The following is a 24,551-nucleotide window of genomic DNA, read 5'->3' as shown; positions in this document are numbered from 1 at the left end:
ATTTAACTAATAACAATTTAATGATTACTTCATCTATTAATCATGTAGATTCTTCATTAGTTGCTGATGCAGTAATCATTAATAAATGGGTTTCACCATTAGTAATACATTAACTCATGATTATCTGTGCATTAGTTTGAATTGATGCATATTAGTGCAATGGTATTGTAAAGTGTTACAGATGAAATTGTGACCATAACTGAAGAAATGACGTAATACAGCTTTAAAAGAACGACTCTGATTGGTAATAAGATTCCTGTGAATAGTTTTCAAATAATTCTATTCAACAGTGAAGTAGCATCTGTGTCTTAGCTTGACATGGTGAGCGTGACTTTTTAATTCCAGTCTCAATGGGGTGTTTGTATTGAAGGAGTCACGCAAACTGCCATCAACAGGGTCCTTCTTTCAATCTTTATTCACTGGTAATTGCAGCTTTGGATGCATTTATGTGGTACTAATAAATAAAGATTCACAACCATTAGTGAAGAACACAGGAGGGAAATACAAAGAAATGGTGAGCGGGAAAATGTTTTTTAGATGAAAAACAGGTTCAATGGAAACTGAACTGAAAGGAGAATTCTGAGACATAAAATCATTGGAACAGTTATAAAGCATGTATCATAAAGGATTTCAATTGCTTTTACCTCACAATAATCTGATGAAAGCGAAAAAGTTTGACAGCAATAAAAGCTTAGATAAAAGGACAAAAGAAAGAGACATTGCTCAAATAGATAAACATGGGCTTTCAGAACAGAGAACACAAGGAAGTGTGTTGATTCCCTACTGGTTCCCAGCCTTTGGGACAGAGAATATCCTGAGAATATATGCTTGTTTCAGTGGCCTGTACACAGGAATGAAACTATATGAAACATTTCTAATAGTTTAAAATAAAATTAGCTTTGTGTCGTACATTCATGCAATCCTCTATTGTGTTCTGTAGACGCAGACCTGATACTCCTGATGCATTAGCACACCGAGAACAAGTGTTTTCAACCCTTTTTCCTTTTATTTATTCATTGCAGCTCATCTCCTCACCTCTCAGTATAGTCTAGGGGTGACCTCTACCATTGTGCTTTCGCTGTTCTCCTGTCTTTGTGCCCCGTTATTTTCCCCTGAGCGTTCTCTTCCTGTCATTTTGCTCACAGCATCCCAGCAGCCTTGGTAACAACACATCCGGATCTGCCGTAGCTCTCTGCGGAAAGATTTGCGGAAAACGTAGTAGACAAAAGGGTTGTACACAGTTGAGCATTTTGCGAAGAGGCAGGGTAGCAAGCTGACAATGGGCGCCACGCTGTCTTTGCCCGCGGAGTGAAACATGGTCCAGAGGCTGATGAACACATAGGGAGTCCAGGACACAATAAATCCAGCACTGATCAGGATACCCATCTGAAACACAGGAGGGAAACTTGAACTGACATAGTTAAAAATGATTCATGATGAGAACTGCTACCGCTGTTGTCTGGGGAAAAGGGCACTGATGCATTAATTCAGAACGATGGTTCCACATGCGCCATTTAATCATTTAGAGTTTATAAACAACATTGTGCTTAAATATCATAGCTGGCAAGTTCAGGGAAAAGTTTTCAAAAATATTTGCTCTTAACTCCAATAGGGACAGCCTAACAATACACTTACAAAACACTTTTAAGCTTTAAATGCAAGTTCCTGGAAAATGACAAGCACACATGGGACTATTTCTTGGAATCGGTTTACTTCCATTAGTGACCTTTAAGGTGAGATTGAAGCTTGTCCTTTACCCACTTCTATGATTTGGAAAGCAAACAACAGAATATTCCTCTTAGGTTTAAGATTTTAGATTTGAAACCGGCTGAGCAAAAAAAACAAAAAAACAAAAACAATTTTGCAGTGGCAGAAAATGGAGCCGGAGTGTGAATCGGGGTCTGTCACTGTAAACTACACTTCCAGCAGATGTGTGAATGCTCCAGGGTTTGCACGTACTGTGACCCTGCATCTTGTTAAACACTTAAAGGACAAGTCTGCTGGTTTTTAACCTGCATTGTGTTGTTACAATGGAAAAACAGTATCCTTTGTTCATTTATATGTATATATATTCCAACATTGTAACAGTACAAAGCAGGTTAAAATTCTGCAAACTTGTCCTTTAAGTGTTTAACAACATGCAGGGTCAGAGTATGTGCAAACCCCAGAGCGTTCACACATGCTGGAAGCTTAACAGAAATCAAAAAGACAAGCTTTCAAAGTAAATAGGTCTTCTTTTTTTAATTCTACCCTTTTTTAGTGTACATATTGCCACTTTTATTTCCACCATATATATATATATATATATATATATATATATATATATATATATATATATATATATATATATATATATATATATATATATATATATATATATATATATATATATATTTGTGTGTGAAAGTGAACAAAACTAGTAATAATACTTAAATTTACATGTTCACACTTGCATATACACAGTAAACCTCAAAATTATTAATTGGTTTGAGTAGAGCCAACTCAAATTAAACACAGTAGCTCAAATAAATTAACTTCTTTGAGTATTGAGAACTTTCGTTTTAGAAGTATTAAGAAGTTTTTTCTCAAAACTGACACATTTTGTTATCTGAATTGTTTCATTGTTTTGAGTTTTATGAACTTGTTCTTTTAGACTAGAATTTAAAAGAATTTAGAAATTACAATTTAGACTAACTTAAATTTAACCAAAATGTATTTTCCCCCAGCATGCTTTGAATGACGCTCAAAGGGGACAGTAAAAGGCCAAAATTAAGTGTAATATTATATGTTTTATGTGCAAGATGAACATTAAGTGGGAGATAGCAGTGTTTAATTATTTGCTGTGTTAGTTTAGAAGAGTTTCTGTATTGTTTTTTTTTTGTTTTTTGTAGGATTGCTATCATTGTGACGAGTGGAGCAGAGCTTATGAGAACAGAATGATATGTCAAATGTATTATATTACTGTCCTCATTCAGCGAGTGCTATGCTATGCTAATGCTACCAAAGCAAGGTAGCATTTATTGAATTAGCTAAGCTACTACAAAACATTTTATATTAAATTATATTTTAAGTTAAATGAATTAGCTTACTCAAATACTTCAAGTTCAGAGCAATTAAAATGTTAAAGTTCTGCTTCGACCGAGTTCCTCAGTTTTTTTTAGTTTTGCCAACTTATTCTGTTTACAGTGTAATTGAATGGAGTAAAAAGTATGAGCATTTGGCATGCTGGCCAGGGGGAGGTCTCCGAGCTCGCAATGTGGCCTAAACCCAGAGTAACCCCTGTATCCTTGGCTGGGATATAAGAACAGATAAGTGTGAAGAGTTGGGGTGGAGAAGGGATGCTGGAATCTGTCATGGGACAGATTCCAGGTGAGTTAGCTATTTATATACAGGCCTCCTCACACTCCATTTGCATACTATCCATACTAAATAGTACCTGAAAATAGAATTAGTATGTCCCAAATCGTAGTATGTTGAAAAGTGTTTTCCAAAGATACCCGGATGGTTTACTATTTCCGGTCAGAATTCAAAGTGCGGATCGATGCACAATCTTAACGGCTGATGTTGCCAACCCATTTCTAACCCTCGATTAGAACTTCATACGCAGGGAAAAAAAACGTTAAAAACTACAAACATGACAGATGTGCAAGTCTGATGGTTAAGTAATGGGGTTTAGATAAAGGGGTTTGAAAGACCAACTATCAGTATTTAACCTGACAAAAATACATTTATTCAGTGTTGTCCACATTATATTTCACCTGCAGCAGCATTGTGAACTTTTGCAATGACCATTAACTGTTAAATGCAGAATTATATTAAACTATTATTTATATATTAAACTATATTTAAGCACAAGCAGAGTCTCTGCATAAAGACCCACAAATCGCAGATCAGCGTGCGGCAATCAACCATTCTCATCTCTGTGTGTGCCATAACTGACGCGCCCACCGCAAGCCTAGTTTAGCGCAAAGACTGAAGGTAAATGGCTCCAGCTAGCCTACTGCTCAATAAGTGACAAAATAACTCCAACATTTTCCTATTTACATGTTGTGATGTGTATAGTTACATTATGTACTAAGTTGCAATGATGAAAGTTGCAATCTTCTAGACTGATATGGCTAGAAACTACACTCTCATTCCTGCGTAATAATCCAGGGCGCTTTCTATGCAAGCAGGTTGCCACGTTGGTTATGTTGACAAAAGTTAGCCCATTTTCAGGTGCTGCGTAATACCATTGCACCTCTCCACCCATGGTAGGCAATTTAAAATTTGATCTTAATATCGCCCCTCCCTCTTGCTGCGACATTCTTTCTTTTCTCTGATGATGTGTTTACTGGTGAGACATCATCACAGCAATACCAAACCCCAAACCTCCACTCAATTACCAATACGAAATCAAGTACCCCCACATTTTTTATTTTTCATAAAGGCGTTTCACATGAGCATACCTATTTTGAGAAAGCTCAAAATATTTTTGTGTGCAATATTGGATGGTCCTTACCATGGTGACTTTTCTCTCAACGGCCCCTGAGTTGGGCAGGCTATCATTGATCTGGATGGACTGATAAGCCTTGTGGAGCTTCCAGGCAATGCCAGCATAGGAGAACAGGATGACTCCACATGGGATCAGGGTGCACAGGATGGCCAAAGACATAATGAACGAAGAGCCGTTTAAGGAGTGCTGGTACTCGGCCCAGTCCACAGAGCAGGCCAAACCATAGGGCTCCGGCCCATATCCTCCCCATCCCAGAAGAGGAAACACTGCCCACAGCAGTGAATAAAGCCAGATGGCCCCAATCAATATACTTATAGTTTTTCTTCGAAACTTGCATCCTGGAACAGATAGACAAAAAAATATTTGATGCTCTTCTTGACTAAAGAAAAGATAACTAAGAGGATTCAGAGTTTTTAACGTGTAGAGTTCTAGAAATAGGGTCTAGCCAGCCATACCTATTAAAAAAAACCTCAAGAGATCTCAGCAAATCCTAGTGGCATTAACACATTCTCCCTCATTTAGAATTTCTTTGTAAATGCAGAGGAGATTGTAAAAGGAAAAGAAACAAAGAGAAAACAGAAACTGTCTAATTACCATCACATGAGACCCATCATTATGCCTGTCTATATTCCACAAAGATCTTTTCATTCATCCTTCAATATTTCAAGGACAATTGCAGTCCATGTGTTTCATGTTTAGGGTACAAATGAATGACCTTATTAAAAAGTACATATATTTACATAATGCATGCAGAACATTATTGAAGCTCAGTTTGGATGATGAATCATACAGTTACATGGGTCATACAATTGTATAAGAGAGTACAATACAGTTGACTGTTATTTTACAGATTTTTACGGTTACGTTTTTTTTTACAGTGTACTGTATCATCCACGAATGCTTGAAAATGACTGAATGTAATTACGGACTGCACTGTTTTTTAGGGTTAAAAGAAATGTCTGTAATGGATAATGTCCTTATTAAGGTAATTTAGGAAAATTACCTTTTCCATTTTTGCACAGATTTTTTCTTACAGCGTATCTATTTGCTAAATGCACGTCATTAAGTCAATCTTCCAATGAAACAACAGACGTGAGTCATTAGTCTTACTATTGATTGCAAGCTCACATTCAGATCTCCATTCATACAATCAACAACCGATGGACAATCCCCACCCTACATATTTCCAATTATCTGTTACACTCGGATGTAGAAGAAAATATTTTTTCTTGTTGCAGCATTTTCTAATTCTTTGCCTATATCTTTATTTTTTCATCAACCTGAAATCTTTAATTTATCAAAATTGCATGCACATAATGGAACCCTTTATATTCTGTGACCTTCTTGTTATTCGTGGTGACAATATATTATTTGTGGCTTCCTGCCCTTTTTCTATAATTCCCCTTTCATGATCAAATAACAGAAACACAATGATGTTTCATCTATTTATTGTTATTACATTCTATGTAATTTGCTGTATAGTACATGTGTTTTCAAAATCTGCTATGTAAAGCCATCTGTTTTATAGTGGAGACTGTGAATATTTGGAGGTTTAGTTAAAGCTCCACTGTGTGATATTTCCCCCATCTAGCGGTGTAAAGGTATATGACCATCCAGTGAATAATAGTTTCTGTTCCTCTCAATTCTGATTTCGTTTTAACTCCTACGGTGGCCGATTTAGTCCAAGATTAACATGGCAATCCCCCTCTTCACATTCGACACGGTGCCATCGAGTGTTAAAACGCGAAAGGCGAAGCTTGGATTTATTGGTATGTCCCTTTTTGGCTAATGTACTTTCAAGATGGAGGGGCAACATGGCGACAGGCATTCGAACCCCTCACCCGTATGTATTTTCAATGGCATATTATAAACTTACGAGAATACTTTATTACTTGAAAGAAGTAAATATACATTAATGAGCACATATATTTTTGAAAGAACTAAGTGTTTTTAGCTAAGAATAAACTAAAAAAGTTACCCAGAGTAGCTTTAAGTGTGGTATAGACGCAAATATTAAAATATTGGCTGCTGAAAGCTTTTGAACATTTCCACTGATATTGCATAGGATGTAAAACACAAAACAAAAGTTTATAAAACACACATTGACCTTTTGTTTTTGGATGCAATCAATCAAGGCAATTTTTTTAAATTTTCCAAGATGCTGTTTGAATCTCACTTTGAGACCTAATGTGATCAGCATAGTACCTGATTTCGGCGGTTTTCCTGTCACCAGATATCTTACTAACCCCATGGCGGCCAGAGTCATGATGCTGGCCACGCTGAAGATCATTCCCATCAGGCCATAGTACAGGCAGGAAGGGTCACCTCCAATCCAGACGTGGTTGAATGCAGAGGCCATTGAGAGTGGGTACATGCTAAGAGCCATACCAATGTCAGTCACGGCCAGATTGACTGTGAGGAGCTCAGGAGCTTTGAGAACACTTTGACGCCAAGCGGCTGCCACCAGGACGGCTGCGTTGCCCAGAACGGAGAGGATGGCTGGAGAAAAACAAATGGTAAAGAAAATAAAAATCTAATTTCAGATGATCACATGTCATGTAGGGGAGAGCAGGGCACAACCTAACGCGTACTATATAACCTAAAAAGTATACTCTGTATTAAAAAAACAACAATACATATTTGTACTTGACATGCGTGAAATTAATGTGGGAAAAAATAAATACTCCCAAGTGGATTTACACAAGCGGAAAAAGTAAAAAAGCTTTAGGTTGTGGCGTTGTACCCTGCTCTCCCTTAGCAATCAACTAACTAGCACAATTGTGCACGATTGTGTTTGATTTAAGGAAAGTCTGCTCACTCCGCTGCCATATTTGAAACACCTCAGAGCAAGACCAAATCCGACTGAAGTGGGAAATCCTGAAATCTTGAGCTAAACTCACATTTAGGCTACATAACAAATCAGCAACAAAAATAGACATAATTTGTCCCATCATTGTTGTTACTTGCTAAAATAGTGTTAAAAAAAATGTCAGGGTTGCACTTTCTCCCATTCATCGTAAAATGAGTCCACGGTCTTGATATTTCAAAAGTCTTTGTTATTATGAATCTGCCTGGATTGATATCTTGACCTGGGGCCTATTGCACAAAACTAGGATAAGGGATTGAGCCGGGATATCTTGGTGATCCTGGCTCAATTTATCCGCTAATATAGTTATCTTTCTTTATCATTTTTTTTCTTGGTGTGAGTGTGCCTTCAAGGGTACATTTACACGACAGCGGTGTACTAAATTATGCATACAGATGACAAGATCACCAAGATATCCCACACCTTATCCTAGTTTTGTGCAATAGGCCCCTGTATGATCATGGGCATCGGAAGCAAATAAAATGTGGGTGGGTGGGTGAGAATTATTTTTACTGGAGTAACGTTAGATGCCATTTACATTAAACATACCGCTGTTTACTAAACAACTTATTGGGGCAGACAAAATTACAGAAATCACTGAGTTATTTACCTTGACAATAGTTTATGCGTAGCCTAAGACACATTGCATCAAGTTTTGCCGCAAATCGATCAGAGGTTCGAATCCGCCTTTTGCCGAACTCACTCTACTTTCCCCATCACATATCAGATCAGAAAGGCTTTTATTTTCAATAAAAATTGAGAAAATATTAGAAAAGTGGAAATAAAGCATCTAATGTGTTAAATAATAAGTGTTTATCGGTTAGGGGTAGGTAAACAAACTGAAGTAGAGACGATAAAAGTGAGAGGGTCCAATATCATTGGTAGTAAAAAGTGGGTGGGTTCCAACGCCCATGTGTATAGTTTAACATTCACCCACAATGCCAAAGAATTTAGAAGTAGCCTATCAAAATAATCGAATTATAAATTACTTGCACTAACTTGAAAACGAATTAATTATCATTATTAAATTATGATTAACATTTTAGCAGTAAACAAACAAACAAACAAACAAACAAACAAAAGGAAATCGATTTACTTTAAGATGCCATATTATTTCAGCGCGCGTGCAAATACGACGTGGTGGGCGTGGGATCGGTTACGTACGTTTAAGGACGGAGGCACGTGCACTCTGCACTGCAGGCCATAACAGGACACAACATACAAATCATCTTCCTAAAACGGTTCAAAACGATGTATGTAAATATATACACATTAAAGTATATTGGCATTATTCTGTTTGTACTTGAGGGACGCGCGAACCCACGCTATCCTTGTCACTGAAGTTGTGGAAGTAAATAAACTCAGAGGACGTTATGCTAATTATCATAATATTTTAGGATAATTAATTCATTTCATGGTTTTGAAACCAAATATTCAAGGTTTAACAATGTGAATACAGTTAAGGTAACATACTCGACGGATCGCGTTTCACTGGATTAACGTTACCTGGGTTTGGATCATTTTTGGATGTTTGTTTACGTTCCATCAAGAGAATCATAAGGTAAGGTTGCTTAATTAATACATTATTATTATTATTATTATTATTATTATTATTATTATTATTATTATTAGGTTTTTTTTTTTTTGTTCTAAGTTACACATAGTAGCAGTAGGAAAAATATAAGGAGTCATATGTAAATCACAAAATGTTAAACGAATTTTACATAACAACAGAATAACATTTAGTTTAATATGAAAATTTAACCTTTAATGAATTCATTACAACAGACTCAATGATATGTCTACATTTTCTTAAAGGAAGTAAAAAGGGACTATGTTTTCTGGACCATTCCCTGTAATCCCAATTTTAGAATATTTTCCTCTGATAAAGCAATAATACAGTATAACCACGTCCTTAGAATGAAAATCTGTTGCAGCAGGAGAGGGCTAACATGGTAACGAGAATGGGCACTGATAATACAGATGTAGAATTGATTATTCTTCAAATTAGGCTACAATATGAACATAAAGAAGATACATTATCAGAAAACCTGCTCAAAAATAAATTACAAGGGTAATAATATCTATGAATCAATTTTACTGGGGATAAAAAGTTTGTGATGGAAAGTCCATAAGTTATTCAGATCAGAGTTTGGATAACAGAAACTGATTAGATTGTGCGTTATTTAGGTTTCTTTGAAAGAGCATTTCTAATAATGAATGAAGTGCATTTAAAATATTTTAAAAATCCATTACATGAACACCATTGATTTTTAGGATTGTAATTGTTTAAACAGCGACATCTTAAATGCACAATAATCAAAGTTTATAAACTGAAAGGAATACTATAAATCACCTCATTTAAACCGCTTAAAGCGAGTGTACGTATGTCTTGTTGATGTACTTTTTAGCCATGTATCTTGTCTACTTTTGTGCAATTTTTATTGTTGTTTGATGATGCTGTTGAAACGTGTATGTGCTGTAGGCCTACTTTTGAATACGGAATTCATTTTCTGTAAAGATAAAAGATTTTATTTGACCTTTTATTTTGACTATCTTTGTTGGGGTTCAACCCTTAACTATAGGGTCAGACTCTTGAATTATTTTTAATTCGCAAATAGGTTGTAAAGCTATTGGCAGAGCAGTCTAAATGTCACTAAGCAATCATGGTGACTCTTCAGATGAATATATATGCTCCACATCATCTATGATGGGATGAAAATCCACCCAAAGATCAATTTCGCAGAGTTGAACAGCATGTCAATCTAGCCAACGGCAGCCAGAAAGCAGGGCAGAAATCTGACTGATTGTCTTGTGTGGTCAACAGTGTTCTTGGAGATTCTTAAGAAAAGGTCTTTTGAGAGATGGCATCTCTTGCAGATCTGCAGTATGCAATATTTAATATAATGTTATTTGGTTCCAACTTCCAAGCAGCTCCAGTCATGGTGCCTGAGGCAAAAAATAAATAAATAAATTGCGCTTTGGTAAAACTTTATGTTTTTAGGTCAAATCACTGTAGTATTTTGCAAGGAACCGTGTGAAAATAAGTCGTTATTCTGCAAACTCTATGTATAGGTAGGCCTATGTTAGGGAAGTTTAAAAACAAATGTAGAGGCACAATTTATTATAATGCGTTGCAGCCAATTATGTATGCAAATGAAACACATTCTCTGACAATTAATAGGTTTCCCAATATTAAAATCCTATTCAGGCAAATTTCTAATTAAAATATGACTCATCATAATCATAATCTCATGGTATGTGGGACAAAGGCAGGCTTGAGAGATTGTGCTAGTTTGTTGAAAGCTGGTCTTTTCACATTAGCACACTTAATGTCACATAACTGACATTTACCTGTGTCAACATCTCTTTATGTCAGGTCCATAAATAGATACAGACAAAGACAAGAACCTTATGACAGGGTTAAACAGATTCTCAGAAAAGGCAAACCGTTATGAAGCTTTCACATGACAACAGATGCACCCTGACATGAACATGCCATTTCAATGCTCTTGCATTGATAGCAGCGGGAAAAAAATGCAGGCAACTGCTAATTAGAAAAAAAATAATTACAGCATGGTCTGTAATTTTACTGCGGTCTGATTTTTTCAGATGCTGGGTCTCCATTGAGGTGCCAAAAAGTAATTAAGCAAAAGAACAACATTGCTTCCTGTTTAATCTCACTCTAATCAGACAGAGTGCCTGACGTGGAATTGCGTCTTTGGCAGAAGGGCATTAAAACGGTGTTTAATAATGCACTGAGCAGTTAAACTGTTTACATAACTAGATGTATTGCTACTTTTAAAGTGCTGCACGTTTTGTTGCGCTCCTGCTACTGTATGTCTGTCAGAAATAGGGCAAATTCATAAATCACTGTCAGATATTTCTTGTTGCATTCTTAGGAATTTGCATGGATCTGGTGTAAACGGTAAACACATTCAAGTGAGCTGTCTCTGAGAGCATTACAAAGACGTTCATCATCTCTGTGATTCCCTTTTGTACAGCTCAGTGGAGCGCAGTCACATTATCTTGAGCAAATCAGGTCGGCGCTTTCATGCTCTGCATGCAAGAAAAATGCTGCCTTATGCAAATGATCCACCTAGATATATATTGTAAAAAATATTTCTCAAAGTTAAAGCTACACTGTGTAACTTTTTTAGTTTATTCTTAGCTAAAAACACTTAGTTCTTTCAAAAATATATGTGCTCATTAATGTATATTTACTTCTTTCAAGTAATAAAGTATTCTCGTAAGTTTATAATATGCCATTGAAAATACATACGGGTGAGGGGTTCGAATGCCTGTCGCCATGTTGCCCCTCCATCTTGAAAGTACATTAGCCAAAAAGGGACATACCAATAAATTCAAGCTTCGCCTTTCGCATTTTAACACTCGATGGCACCGTGTCGAATGTGAAGAGGGGGATTGCCATGTTAATCTTGGTCTAAATCAGCCACCATAGGAGTTTAAACGAAATCAGAATTGAGAGGAACAGAAACTATTATTCACTGGATGGTCATATACCTTTACACCGCTAGATGGGGGAAAATATCACACAGTGTAGCTTTAAATAAAACGACAGATTAGTGGAGTACATTATTTTACAAGAAAATACTTTACACTTTAAAAGTTACACTTTAAAGTTAGTTTAATTCAATGTGTTGCTTGTTGTTTCTTTGCAATTATTTCTGACATTTAGTAGTGTAAGACTGGAGGAACTCTGTAAGAGATGGCAATTCTCTGAGGAAACAAAGGAAATTAAAATCTGAACTCTCTCTTGTGAAATTACCATCCTAAGTATTGCCTTATTTTACATCTCATTACCCTCACCCTCACCCTCACCCTGATCTCCCTCTCCAAATGTTGAGAGAAACTGAAAACTATATTAAAGGGGTGATGAACTGAGAAATCAACTTTCTCTTGAGCTTTTGATATATTAAAGGTCATGGTAATATAAGAATATCCTGTAAGTTTTGGAGCTGAAAACTTCCTTGTTAGTCAAAGAAAAGCTTTCATAGACACCAGGCCCAGAAAACGAGGCTCTCTTATTAATGACGTATTAGAAGGGTGAAACGCCGCCTCTGTGTACACCTGCTTCTGTAACTCCGCCCACCGACTCGTGGAGCTAAACTGATCGCGTTACCGAGCAATAAACATAATGAAGATAGCAAGATAATCGTTTTTAAACAAGACACAGGTCGACACTGGATTTGCAGACATATTGAGATTAAAACACAATGCTGTGCCTTCTATATTGGATACGACAGGAATGGTGCAGCACACTTATGTGAGTAAAGTGTGTATATTTTTATATGTGATAGTAGCTATTGCATTGTTACAGATCGTATTGATCATGTGTAGTTGACGTGTCTAACAGGGCATACCAGCACGCTGTCACAGGCTGGAGAATCCTTTATTTGTTGGTTTATTGCAATTCGGGTTAGACTCCCAGGGCTCGCAAAGCGCAATGTCCCAGGGCTATGTGCTTTCCAGACGGGCTACCGAAACGTAAGCACGTCGGCAGGTCGGATGAATCTTAAGCCCCTTTCATACTGCACGTCAGACCCGCAACATTCCCGGAACATTGCCGGGTCGCCTTCTGTGTGAAAGCAACCACGTCCCGTCATTGATTACCGAATTGAACCCGGGTCGGGGACCTAGTAACATTGCGGTATTCGTCCCGGGACGAGCGCTGTGTGAACAAAAGCCAAAACTAATTCCGCAACGTGTACGCAGTTATCGTGCGACTCCTAGAGCTTGTTTTTTCAATAATACAACCCTGCAGTGCCAGAAGAGCTAGTCTGTGTTTTAAACGCAGAGAGTGTTCGTATACAAAAGAAACTAAAATTAAACAAGCAGAAATGTGTGCAAACTGGACCCAAGTCGAGACCACGGAGCTCCTTACTATCCACGCTGAAGCGGAGATCGCTCGCCATTACACGTCACATCCGGATGTCACGTGTCAACTGGGTCGCATTATCCAGTATTTGCCCGAATCGCAGTGTGAAAGGGGCTATAGTGAAATAACATTCCTTTCTTGATCTCCGTTGTGTTTGAAGATAGGGGTGTAAGAAAATATCGATACACTTGAATATCGCGATATTAAAGAATCCTGCAGTCACTTTACATTTTACTTTACTCAGATTGCACAAAATAGTGATTAGTGATATAAATTATATTGTATTAATTAAATAAAATACTTTGTCTCGTGTTTTAGGCATATGGTTGTGTTCTTTATTCTTTTAAATTATAAAAAAAAACAACAACAAAGAAATATTGCAATAATATATTGAATATATTGCCTCTCTTACAATATCGCAATATATTACAATATATCGCATCGTAACCCCTGTATCGTGATACGTATTGTATCGCCAAATTCTTGGCAATACACGTGTGTGTGTGTGTGTGTGGTTCACGTTTATATCCACCAATCGGGCAAGCCAAGTAATAAAAAAATTTTAATAAATTGTTTATTTCATAAATATGTTTTGAGACTGAACTTTCAAAACAATCTTTCAAAAGCTTTCAAAAAGGAGCCTCAAAACCAGTGTAGAAAGTAGCCTATTACTTATTAGTTCTGATGTTTTTTTTAAATGTAAAAACCATGTGAATGTCATAAGTTGACCTCAGACAACTGTATAAAACATTTAAAAAGCCAGTTCATGACACCATTAATGGGAACAACATAATATACAGTATTACATGCTTGGTATTATTTTAAATGTCTTAGTGCAACTGGTAAAGGTCTCATTCCCTCAGAAGTAAACCCAAAGGTAATAAAGTTTTCTAGAGTTTAGAGATAATTTGCTTACTGTGGTGGGTGTGTCCTCTGCCAATTGGTCTTTCATTACCTCCTGTCCTCAATAAGGTGTAAGGTCTGGAAGTCTGGAATCTTGATTTTATTGATTATCTTTAACATTTAAATATATTTGCATGATATATTTACCTGACTAATAATATATTTTTACATTGATTTATTCTGACCTACTCTGGAATTATTAACCCTAGTAGATACCGTTAAGTCAATAACTCCGTAACGCTCAGGTTATTAACGGAGAAGCACATAGGCGCACCAGACAGATGTTCTAGAGGTCCGACTGACACATCGCCATTAGGTACGTATACTTGGACTGTAGAGGTGAACAGGCCCAATGGGTTTTCCATTTAGAGCAACAGTGTTAGACCAATCTAAACAGGGTAGCCTCAACATCTGATTATTGTAGTATTATTCTAACTACGTACACGGGGAAACCAAAAAATGATTATGCAAAGTTAGGCAGCTAAGTTGCTTGGTTCTATGCTAATGTTCATAGCCTCTGGTTAGATATAGTCTTGCCTTAATTAAGTATGTTCAGATCTATGGGGACTAAATAATATATTCTAGAATGAGCAAAGTGGAGTACAGCCATCTGGGATATTGGTCAATTGCCGCTGTCTAATGACTAAGGCTGATAGGTTTGTGAATAAAAGATTGCAAACTTGGCAGGTGTGAGGAGAAGTGTTATTGAGATCTGGAAGAACAGGTATAATTTCAACAAAGGGTTAAACAGATTAATCAAATGTGTACACTCACCTAAAGGATTATTAGGAACACCATACTAATACTGTGTTTGACCCCCTTTCGCCTTCAGAACTGCCTTAATTCTGCGTGGCATTGATTCAACAAGGTGCTGAAAGCATTCTTTAGAAATGTTGGCCCATATTGATAGGATAGCATCTTGCAGTTGATGGAGATTTGTGGGATGCACATCCAGGGCACGAAGCTCCCGTTCCACCACATCCCAAAGATGCTCTATTGGGTTGAGATCTGCTGACTGTCGGGACCATTTTAATACAGTGAACTCATTGGCATGTTCAAGAAACCAATCTGAAATGATTTGAGCTTTGTGACATGGTGCATTATCCTACTGGAAGTAGCCATCAGAGGATGGGTACTTGGTGGTCATAGAAAGGGTCTATCTATCTATCTATCTATCTGACTGACCGACCGACCGACCATGAATGCATATTTCTAATTTGAACTGACCTTAGGACTGGTGGTGATGCTTGAGGTTTTTTTGGTCATTCAGTGTTTCTGTAAAAAGGATTGATGAGCTGCTGATTGTTTTTTACTGAGATTACAGAGATCTTTTGTGATTTTTCTCACACTATTAGAATGTTTTAGAGATGAGACATTTGCAGGTTGTTTTATGTTTGTGATTGCAACAACTAATCGTTAAAATTGATCATTATTGATAATGAAAATAATCAACAATTAATTTAATTATCGATTAGTTGTGTCTGCGCACTGTGCCCGGGAAACCATTAGCTAATCCCTTCACTGTACAGTTGTGAAGAAAACATTTCTATGGATATGGCGCATATGGAAAATTGTGGCGGACGCAGAGTGAGCTGCTCTGGGAAAGGTACATGATCCAAGTTGTCTAAAACGAGAAAGGTTTATTTATAATCAGTGTTGGGGAAAGTTACTTTGAAAAGTAATGCATTACAATATAGTGTTACTGCCTATAAAAAGTAACACATTTTTAGGGCTGCACGATTAATCGAATCACGATATGGCTTATGCACGGTTATGAAAGCATAAAGGCTGCGATTTTAATTAAATAAATATATCCCCAGCGTGTTAGTGAAGAGAGTCGGTCTTTGATCAGTAAATGCTTCTCATTCTGAAAGCACTGCGAGTTGGAGTCGTTTTTTAACATGCGTTTGAAAAAAACAAACAAAAAAGACAACGTTTAATATCATTTTAACACGCTTCATATCGTCAGTCGAGTGTTTGATATTCCTTTTTATAAGCTGATGTGGCTTCTTATCACAGCATGAGGCAGACAATTTATTATTTTATAGGATCTTATATAGTTCTTTTTATTCAGCTACAGCGTTAGCTTTATATTATAATAAAGAATTTAGAATTATATTACTTCCCTCTTAGACATGAAGTTTCTGCATGAGTGTGTTTAGCGCCCAGCAGTGTTTACTCCATCCTATTTTGGGTAGAAATAATAAATCTCTAAATAAATGTATATGACAATCCATATGACTTTCTCCAGTGTACAGGAGTTTTTTTCCCCACAGTGTAAGCATAAGAGGCTCATATAGACATGGACTTGTTCTTGATATTTTTTATTCCTCCTGACAAAAATGAAGAAATTGATATCACAGATAAAAAGCATATATTTTAATAATAATAATAATAATAATAATAATAATAATAATAATAATAATAATAATGATAATAATAATAATAATACTTATATAATATTTAATAATAAATCCTTAGACCTTGCCTGCATGTTAACAAGTAACCGAGAATTTTTTTAAAACAAGTTTCCTGAAAAATATTATTATTGTTTTAAAAAAATATATTGATTAGGTTTACAATGTAATGTTTGTATGTTAACCCATTTTTGCTTATAATGTGTACAGCATAGCCATGCATTCACTATATTTGTTTTTATAGGGTTTATATTACATATATATTACACATTGTTTTGAGGATAGAATTGGGATAAGAAATATCATTGTTTTAAAATAATGGATTAAAATAAAATTCTAATAAATTACAATATAATATTTTTTGATTAATCGGAAAAAGAACCAAATAATTATCAAATTAATCATTACTTGAGTGCACATATTTCTGCTATATGCTTTTGAACTGGTGACGTGAACATTTGTGGAGTGATGAGAAATTTTAGAGCATGTTGCAGTAGTGCTTGCTGAGCCAGTCTCTGATTATACAAGTGATTTATGAACTCACTTGCAGAGTGGCTTTTTAACACCTGCTGCAGTTAAATGCCTGAGATTTTATGTAACCTGTCCACAATGGATCTATAAAAATAGACTTTGGTTTTCATGGCTCTTTGACTTTGACATTTCTCTCTGTACATTGCTGCTAATAATGATCTCCATCTAGAGGTCATGAACTGCATTTTATAATGTTTCCTGCACTGTAAAAAATGTCAATTGCTTTCAACTAATTATTATTTAGTAACTAGTTCCACAGATTTTTTACGTTCACTCAATATCGTTCTAGAAATTGTTACCTGAATTAATATTTTTTAATTGGCTCAAACTTGACTTCAACATTAAAATGTACGTTTGCTCAATTATTATTAAAGTTAATTTAATTGATAATTTTTAGTTGGCTCAAACTTGACTTCAACTTTAAAATGTACGTTTACTCAACCTTATTTTATAATTAATTCAACTAAACGTTTTAATTAGGGGTTTCATTTTTAAATGGTTTTAATTGTTACTAGAAATTGCATTGTTGGAACTAGTTACAACAACAAATGAAAACACATTGTATCATCTGCATTTATAACATTTGCCAAACAAACAATACATTTTCATATTAATTCATTTAAAATAATAAAAAAAATGACCAAAGCCCTTGTCACTTTTCTTTAATGTCTTTAATGCACCTTTAGTTTTGAAACACACACAGTCCAAGTAGATACAGTGGAGCATTCTTGCTACTTGTCATTGTTTCAGCTGGTAAAGGGATAGTTCACCAAAAATGAAAATTCTGTCATTTACTCGACCTAGTGTTTTTTCAATTCCTGTATAATTTTCTTTGTTCAGCTGAAAACAAAATAATATATTTGTAAGAATGTTTGTAACAAAGCAAATAAAGCAACCATTTACTACCATAGTACCCCCCCCCCCATTATGGTAGTGAATGGTTGCTCTATCTGCTTGGTTACAAACATTCTTACAAATATATTATTTTGTGTTCAGCAGAACAAAGAAACTCATACAGGTTTGGAACAACATGAGGGTAAATGACAATTTTTTATTTTTGGATGAACTAAATATTGTGATGGCCATAGCCTACTTTTATAAAATATTGAGTGGATTCGCGTTTTTTAGTCCAGTCAATATTTGCAATTCTAAAAATTAACTGGATTTGAAAATATCAATTGATTTAATGTTTTTCAAATATATTTCTGCAGACTTAATATAATATGTCTTCTTAACTAAGCAAAAGTAAGAAAATTAGTTCAACATATATTTTTTTGCTCTTCCAACATTTTATCAACTGGAGTTTTTAGAGTGTGTATGTACACTGTAAACTCGGATAAGTAGAATCTACTTAAAAAAACCAAGGTAACTCGTTGCCTTAAATTTTGTAAGTAATGAAGCATTAGTTGAATAAGTGAAGTGGACTGCCTTCAATGTACTTAAGCCCATAATGGAATGGAATAGAAGAATTAAGTTGAATGTACTTATAACTGAGTTACAGTAACTGAAGATACTTAGTTTAAACAATCATCCATCTCATGGAAATTTGTATTAATATTTCAAAACTATTAATAACTGCTTTGACAACCACAGCATTAGACTCTGCATGAGATCAGGGATTCTGCCAATACATGATGATGTTATCATCGTCAATGATTAAACAACATCACTTGATATTTTCTCTTGACTTTGTGTTCCTTCCCAAATGTGTCTCTCAAACACAAAGCAGCCAGAGAAACATTATATTATTATTATACAGTCAAGGGTCAAGAGCCCAACTAAAGCAAACACTTATCTCCATCATGGTGACTTCCAACGAAACTATTATTTTCATTAAAACAGAAATAAAGTCAGTCTGGTTAGTTATAAGTTAGTTCACATATTATTATTATGTTTAGTAACTTACGAATTTTTACTTACCGATTTTAAGATTGCACACAATGAACAAGTCTCCATCTTAATTTAAATCAGCAACAAGAAAAGGACCGCCTTTTGTAAATGTCCTCCAATCAGTGAGTTAGTTCTTGTTGCCAGACAGAACTCCTTGCATGGCCAATCACATCAAAGCAAAACCAGAGCGAGCTATTTTAATTAATTATGATTTTGAGTTCATTCAACTTGAAATCTTAAGTTTATGTATTTTGTAGGATAATAAGTTATACTAACTTATATTTTTTGAGTTTTTGGACTAAACTAGTAATATTTAGTCAAGATTACTTGATTTGTTTAAGTAAAGACAACATTAGGGTTTACTTAGTATGATTTATGGAAGGCATTTTTCCTTTTCCTCGAATCAGCTTTGACCGCGACTCTGGAAGACTTGGAGTTAAGCTTTTCTCTGAGAAAAGAACAAAGAACGGCACTGAAGTCATTCTTAAAAAGGGAAGATGTGTTCGGAGTTTGATAATAGCATGTAATTTTCTCACTCAAACCACTGCCACCTGCTGCTGCTTCTGCTTTTAGAGGGAAAAGTTACCCATAACTGCTTATCTAGGATATGTACTCTTCGTAATCCTCTGTAAGAATTCGTAATAATAGCATATTATTAGCGAAAAGGAGCTAGCAAAAGATCCAGTGTGCACTGTGTATCTGTATTTGCACTCTCCAATGACTAAATTTCCAACTTGTTTTCGCTTCGGTGAGTAATGTAGCCAATCACAGACATGTTTGTAGATTTCAACAATGCAGTTGGCCAATCACCAGCCTGGATGCCAGCCGAACTTAACCCCGCCCACTAGGCCTGTCACGATAACAAATTTTGCTGGATGATAAATTGACCAGGAAATTATTGCGATAAACGATAATATTGTCATTCTGAGACCATTTTCATCTGAAATAATGATAATGGCATAAAAACGCAGGTATACCTTTTCAAAGATCAATAAACTTTAATTTCTAAATACTATTTAACACTAAAAATGGAAAACATTTTAAATAACCACAATAAATGAACAAAACAACCAAAACAATAAAAGCATGGACTCTCAAGTCTGTTCAAAAAATGCATTTAAATAAGTACCAAAAAAAAAAAAAAAAATGGATGAAAACTGCAACGGATGATTGTGTTTTAGGTGCATATTAGGGGCGGCGGTTCAAAAAAACCCATGGTTGGGTTCGTATCACGGTTTTAGGCTCATGGTTTTCCGTTCTGCACGGTTCTAGTTTTTTTTTTTTTTTTTTTAATCCAGAAATGTACTTCAGCATATGATATATTAATTATCCACAATTTAGGATACAGTATTACATTTTTTTTTTATATATATATCATAGCCTAATCATGCACAAACTGAACTTGACCATCTCTGAGGAAAGTGATATTTTAATACAGCAAGACATTGATGACATGCTTTTCATTTATTGGGCAAAAAAATGAGAATGTGTATTGCTATCTCTACAGGAACTTATGTGCCTTTTTAGCACACAAAGATTGAACTGAAGAATGAACTTGCGTTTATCAAACTTCAGTGTAGCTTTAAGCCTCGTTTATACACGACGCGTCCGCTCGAGCGCGAGGGTGCGCGCGGCAAAAATGACGTCGACGCGGAGTGCGCGAGACCCCATTTCGCTTGCCGCTGTGCCCGTCAAATTTCGTAACTTTGCGTGTGGCTCCGCAACCGAAGAGCCATGAGTTCCAGACGAACAAATGTCTTGTTCCTGCTTGTTTTGGCCAGGTTGCCTGCTAAAATTCGCACTCATGGGTCTATATATCACATAATAGTTGTTTCAACCTGCAGACATAGAAAACAACCCTCGGAAAAAACGCGGACTTGGCAACAAAGTGCACTTGAGTTCTGTTGACATTTGACAGTGCGTCCCTTCGTTGCTCTGATTGGCTGTAGGTCTATCCAATTGATGTCTTTCGTGGTTCGGTTGAAACGCCCCATAATCACAGCCCAATGGAGCAGTCTCATAGTCTGACTAGAATTGAGTATGACCACGTCAGGCTAGCCAATCACAGGTGTTGAATTTGGAATCCACTCACCACTCGAGTGTTTGTCCAGATGCTGAGTTCAGTTAATACGCGTGTCAATCCTCTGTAAGTAGGCCTACAGACATTGTCAAAATATGTGATTTATTGTATATATGTTTATATCCGAATTTAAAACTTTTATCCCAGTAAAAGTTGTATCCCCTTCTGTGATAATAAGAATATTTATAAGATTTATAAACATGAGAACTGCTCTCTCTGGCTCAGTCTCAGAGTTATGAACTATTGTGATCATACTTGCCAAAGGTTTAACAGACGAATCGTTGCTTGAATCAAGATTGTGATCTTTTAATGATTAATCTTGTAGCTTTATGAAGTAGGAGTTGATTTTCTTTTGCAGTTTTTCATCCATCCATCCTTTCCACAACGAGTCGTTCTCTGGACTTGGTTACAATAAAAGCTTACAATTTTTTGGACTAACAAGGATGTTTTTTAGTTCTGAAACTTACAGGATATATTACAGGAAAATTTGATTTCTCAGTTCATGACTCCTTTAATGAGTAAAAAATGTTCTGAATGCTGCCTAGAAAAAATTATATTAATTTATCATTTTGAGTAATTTAATGAGTGATCAATATGTACTTGCAGCTTATCTAAGAATTAAACCATGTCTAAAAAATATTCAGAATTGAACTGTGCATTCTGTATCTGGGTTGAGATCTAGTTTGATTTCTAATGATTTGCTGGTTGTTTAGCATCAAATCCAGTCTATGACAAAGGTGTCACTGAAAAAACAGTCATCATTTTCTGCATGCAAAATTTACAAGCTGTATTGTAATATCATAAATAACATTTAATTAGTAAGTTGCATGAATGGTTTTGTGCTTGTATGTGGTGGTCATTAGCAGGTCCAAGCTGATATTAGTTGGTTTACCTGCTAATCAACTTGGCCACCTTAAGCTTGTTTGATGAGGAGACTTGCTCTTGGTCTGTGATGGCCAACGTTGTCAACAAGAAGTCTGTATGATTGATATATATATATATATATATATATATATATATATATATATATATATATATATATATATATATATATATATATATATATATATATATATATATATATATATATATATATATATAAATATATCAATCATACAGACTTCTTGTTGACAACTTTATATATATATATGATACCTGTAAATTGGTGTTGTGATTTCTGTACAACAAGCCAGATAGTCATACAGTAGACAGCGATTTGCTGGCATGTTGTGACTAAATCCTGAGCAAAGAAATTACTAGATAAAGAAAAATTAAACATGATAGGTGTGCCAATCCCTCGCATTAAACATGTATGGACACAGTCTAAGATAAAAAAGCATTTAGATGAAAAACTTTTGTGTGAATGATTCAGTCTCTTATTGAAGTTTCATTTAAATGCATATTATTTGGATACCTCAGAATATACTTTTCACCTGTGACAATCATTACTATTTAAAAAAAAACTGAAAGGTTATGCATCTTTTTATCGCCCACTATTTTCATCCATTAAACATAGGTATAATTCAGAGGGTTGTCATTAATATTGAAAATGTAAAAACCTCACTTGTATATTTAAAAAGCAGTATGAAAAAGCAGCACTTACCAACCACCAGCAAGAACGTCCCTGCACCATAATCTACAGCAGGAGACAGTTTGGAGGTGTATTGATCCATTCCAGCTTCTCACTCTGAATTGTTGGTGAATTTCATCCTGGGGTATTCTATTTCACCTCCACCTCGCCAGGAGAAACACTCCAATTTGACATCCTGTAATCATAATCATTAGCATCGCACACCCCCACCTTTTCAGTCAGTGTAATCCCTCTACTACATACATGATGACCCGCACACACTCTTTCGTCCGTGTGCTACTTGAGCTTCAACAGAATTATTGTCACTGCTGTGACAACGTGATAGTCTGTAGCGTCTAAACTGTCCACCTTATTTCATACAAATTCTGGAGCTTCTGTATGGCAAGGTTATGCCAAGCAAATGTGTCGAGAACAAATTCTGGAATATTTCACTATATTGCAAACTTGTCACAAAGTGCCATCTGTCACACCGTTTTATATATTGAAACTCATTTTGCGAGTGCATCAAACAGTATTGCATTAGTGCACTAAGAAGAACATTTTGGCTACTTCTGGCCTAAAATGTTCAAGTATAATATTTTGTAATAACAGTGTGCATATTTAATATTCAACCGTCACCATTTTTATTTTACATGTTTAAATTACAAAATTGTATAGCATTAGGGGAGGAATTTGTATGATACTGCAAGATATTATTTCATATTTAGAGATGGTCTTAGTACAAATGATCAACGGTCATGTCATTTTATTACAATAATTGAAATAGTATTTCAAAATTATTTTATATTATTAAATAAATTGACTAGATACATCTCCAATAGTGTAATTAGATTACTGTACTAATTACTCCCTCTTAAATTACTAATTATTACTTTATAAATACCATATCTACCTCGACCGCTTGAACAACAATTCAAATTCTTTCAAAATATACAATTGCATACATTATTCTTGAACTGTCCAAAGTGTGCAAAGGGACAGTGATACATTAAAAACAGACATTTTAACATTACATTTTGATTTTAAATCCACTATTGTTTTATATAGAATTGTTCTATAGTCTATACAGTATTTAATGCAATTACATCAGAAGTAAAGAGTGAACCCTTACATTTCTTTTGCGAGGGAAAAGTAATTAAATGACAGTAATTAGATTTCTTAGTAATGAATTATACTCAACACTGCTGACAAGTTTATTCTTGCACATTTTGCTCATCAAAATAATCCTCACAACTGAACAAACATGAATTTGGAAGCCTAAATACATTTGCCAGAAGTAAAAAGCTAAAGTTAGGCCATAAATTAACCATGGCCATGTGGTCGTTTTTAAAAATGTATTTACAAATTGGAAGATTTGAGTTATAATTAAGCAAGAGTGCGAGTATAAACACAATGAGGCTGGTAAGCACAGTAGTTTTATCTGTTCTGCGTTATGACGTTTAATGTCCCCGACAACCTTGCTAGTCCCAATCTGGCAATTTTTAACAAGTGATTTTTTAAAGACACAAAAGCATAAAATCCCAAGTGTAATGTTGAATTTTAATCATATATTCAACTCCAAGTTTTGTGCGTCGCCTACCTGTTCTTATACATTACTTTGTTCAAGATTTCAATCTGAAACCTATAAATGCAGAGCATATAAAATTAATAAAAATATCAACAATGACAATAATACTGTATAACTTGTAAGGTATCACTGGTGTATTTTTGCTGTAGAATAAAACATCTTGAGCTTTTGTTCACTACAGACCTTATTTCAGACATTGAATCAAAAACCCATTCAAACACCCATTGACTTTGGTGTGTTGGAACTGTAAGTTCTGCTAACTCTAGTTAGAACAAGTTGAAGATTTTCATGATATATTCACAATGTAGGATC

General features: G+C 35.3%; 2 protein-coding genes across 2 annotated transcripts in view; one reads left to right on the top strand and one right to left on the bottom strand.

Annotated features, from left to right (window-relative positions):
- Nucleotides 1-404: 404 nt before the first annotated feature.
- Nucleotides 405-22,754, bottom strand: opn8a (opsin 8, group member a). Its single transcript, XM_067418044.1, has 4 exons — nt 22,685-22,754; nt 6,701-6,994; nt 4,502-4,833; nt 405-1,386 (listed from the first exon to the last, which is right to left on the bottom strand). The coding sequence occupies exons 1-4, from the start codon at nt 22,752-22,754 to the stop codon at nt 1,039-1,041; spliced, it is 1,044 nt and encodes a 347-aa protein (XP_067274145.1). The 3' UTR covers nt 405-1,038.
- Nucleotides 8,691-24,551, top strand: part of runx2b (RUNX family transcription factor 2b) — a 179,759-nt gene continuing 163,898 nt past the window's right edge. The window contains exon 1 of the mRNA XM_067418042.1: nt 8,691-8,922. The gene's annotated coding sequence lies outside the window, so the exon portion shown is untranslated. The remainder of the gene's footprint in view (nt 8,923-24,551) is intronic.

Source organism: Pseudorasbora parva, chromosome 15 (genome assembly GCF_024679245.1).
Source record: "Pseudorasbora parva isolate DD20220531a chromosome 15, ASM2467924v1, whole genome shotgun sequence".
NCBI lineage: Eukaryota > Metazoa > Chordata > Actinopteri > Cypriniformes > Gobionidae > Pseudorasbora > Pseudorasbora parva.
This window is presented reverse-complemented; position numbering and strand designations above follow the sequence as displayed.

Coding starts and splice junctions, on each gene's coding strand:
- opn8a (XM_067418044.1), bottom strand. CDS start 22,754: ATGGATCAATACACCTCCAAACTGTCTCCTGCTGTAGATTATGGTGCA. Junction 6,995..22,684: donor GACGTTCTTGCTGGTGGTTG/GTAAGTGCTGCT, acceptor GTTTTTCTCCAG/CCATCCTCTCCGTTCTGGGC. Junction 1,387..4,501: donor TTGAGAGAAAAGTCACCATG/GTAAGGACCATC, acceptor CCTGTGTTTCAG/ATGGGTATCCTGATCAGTGC.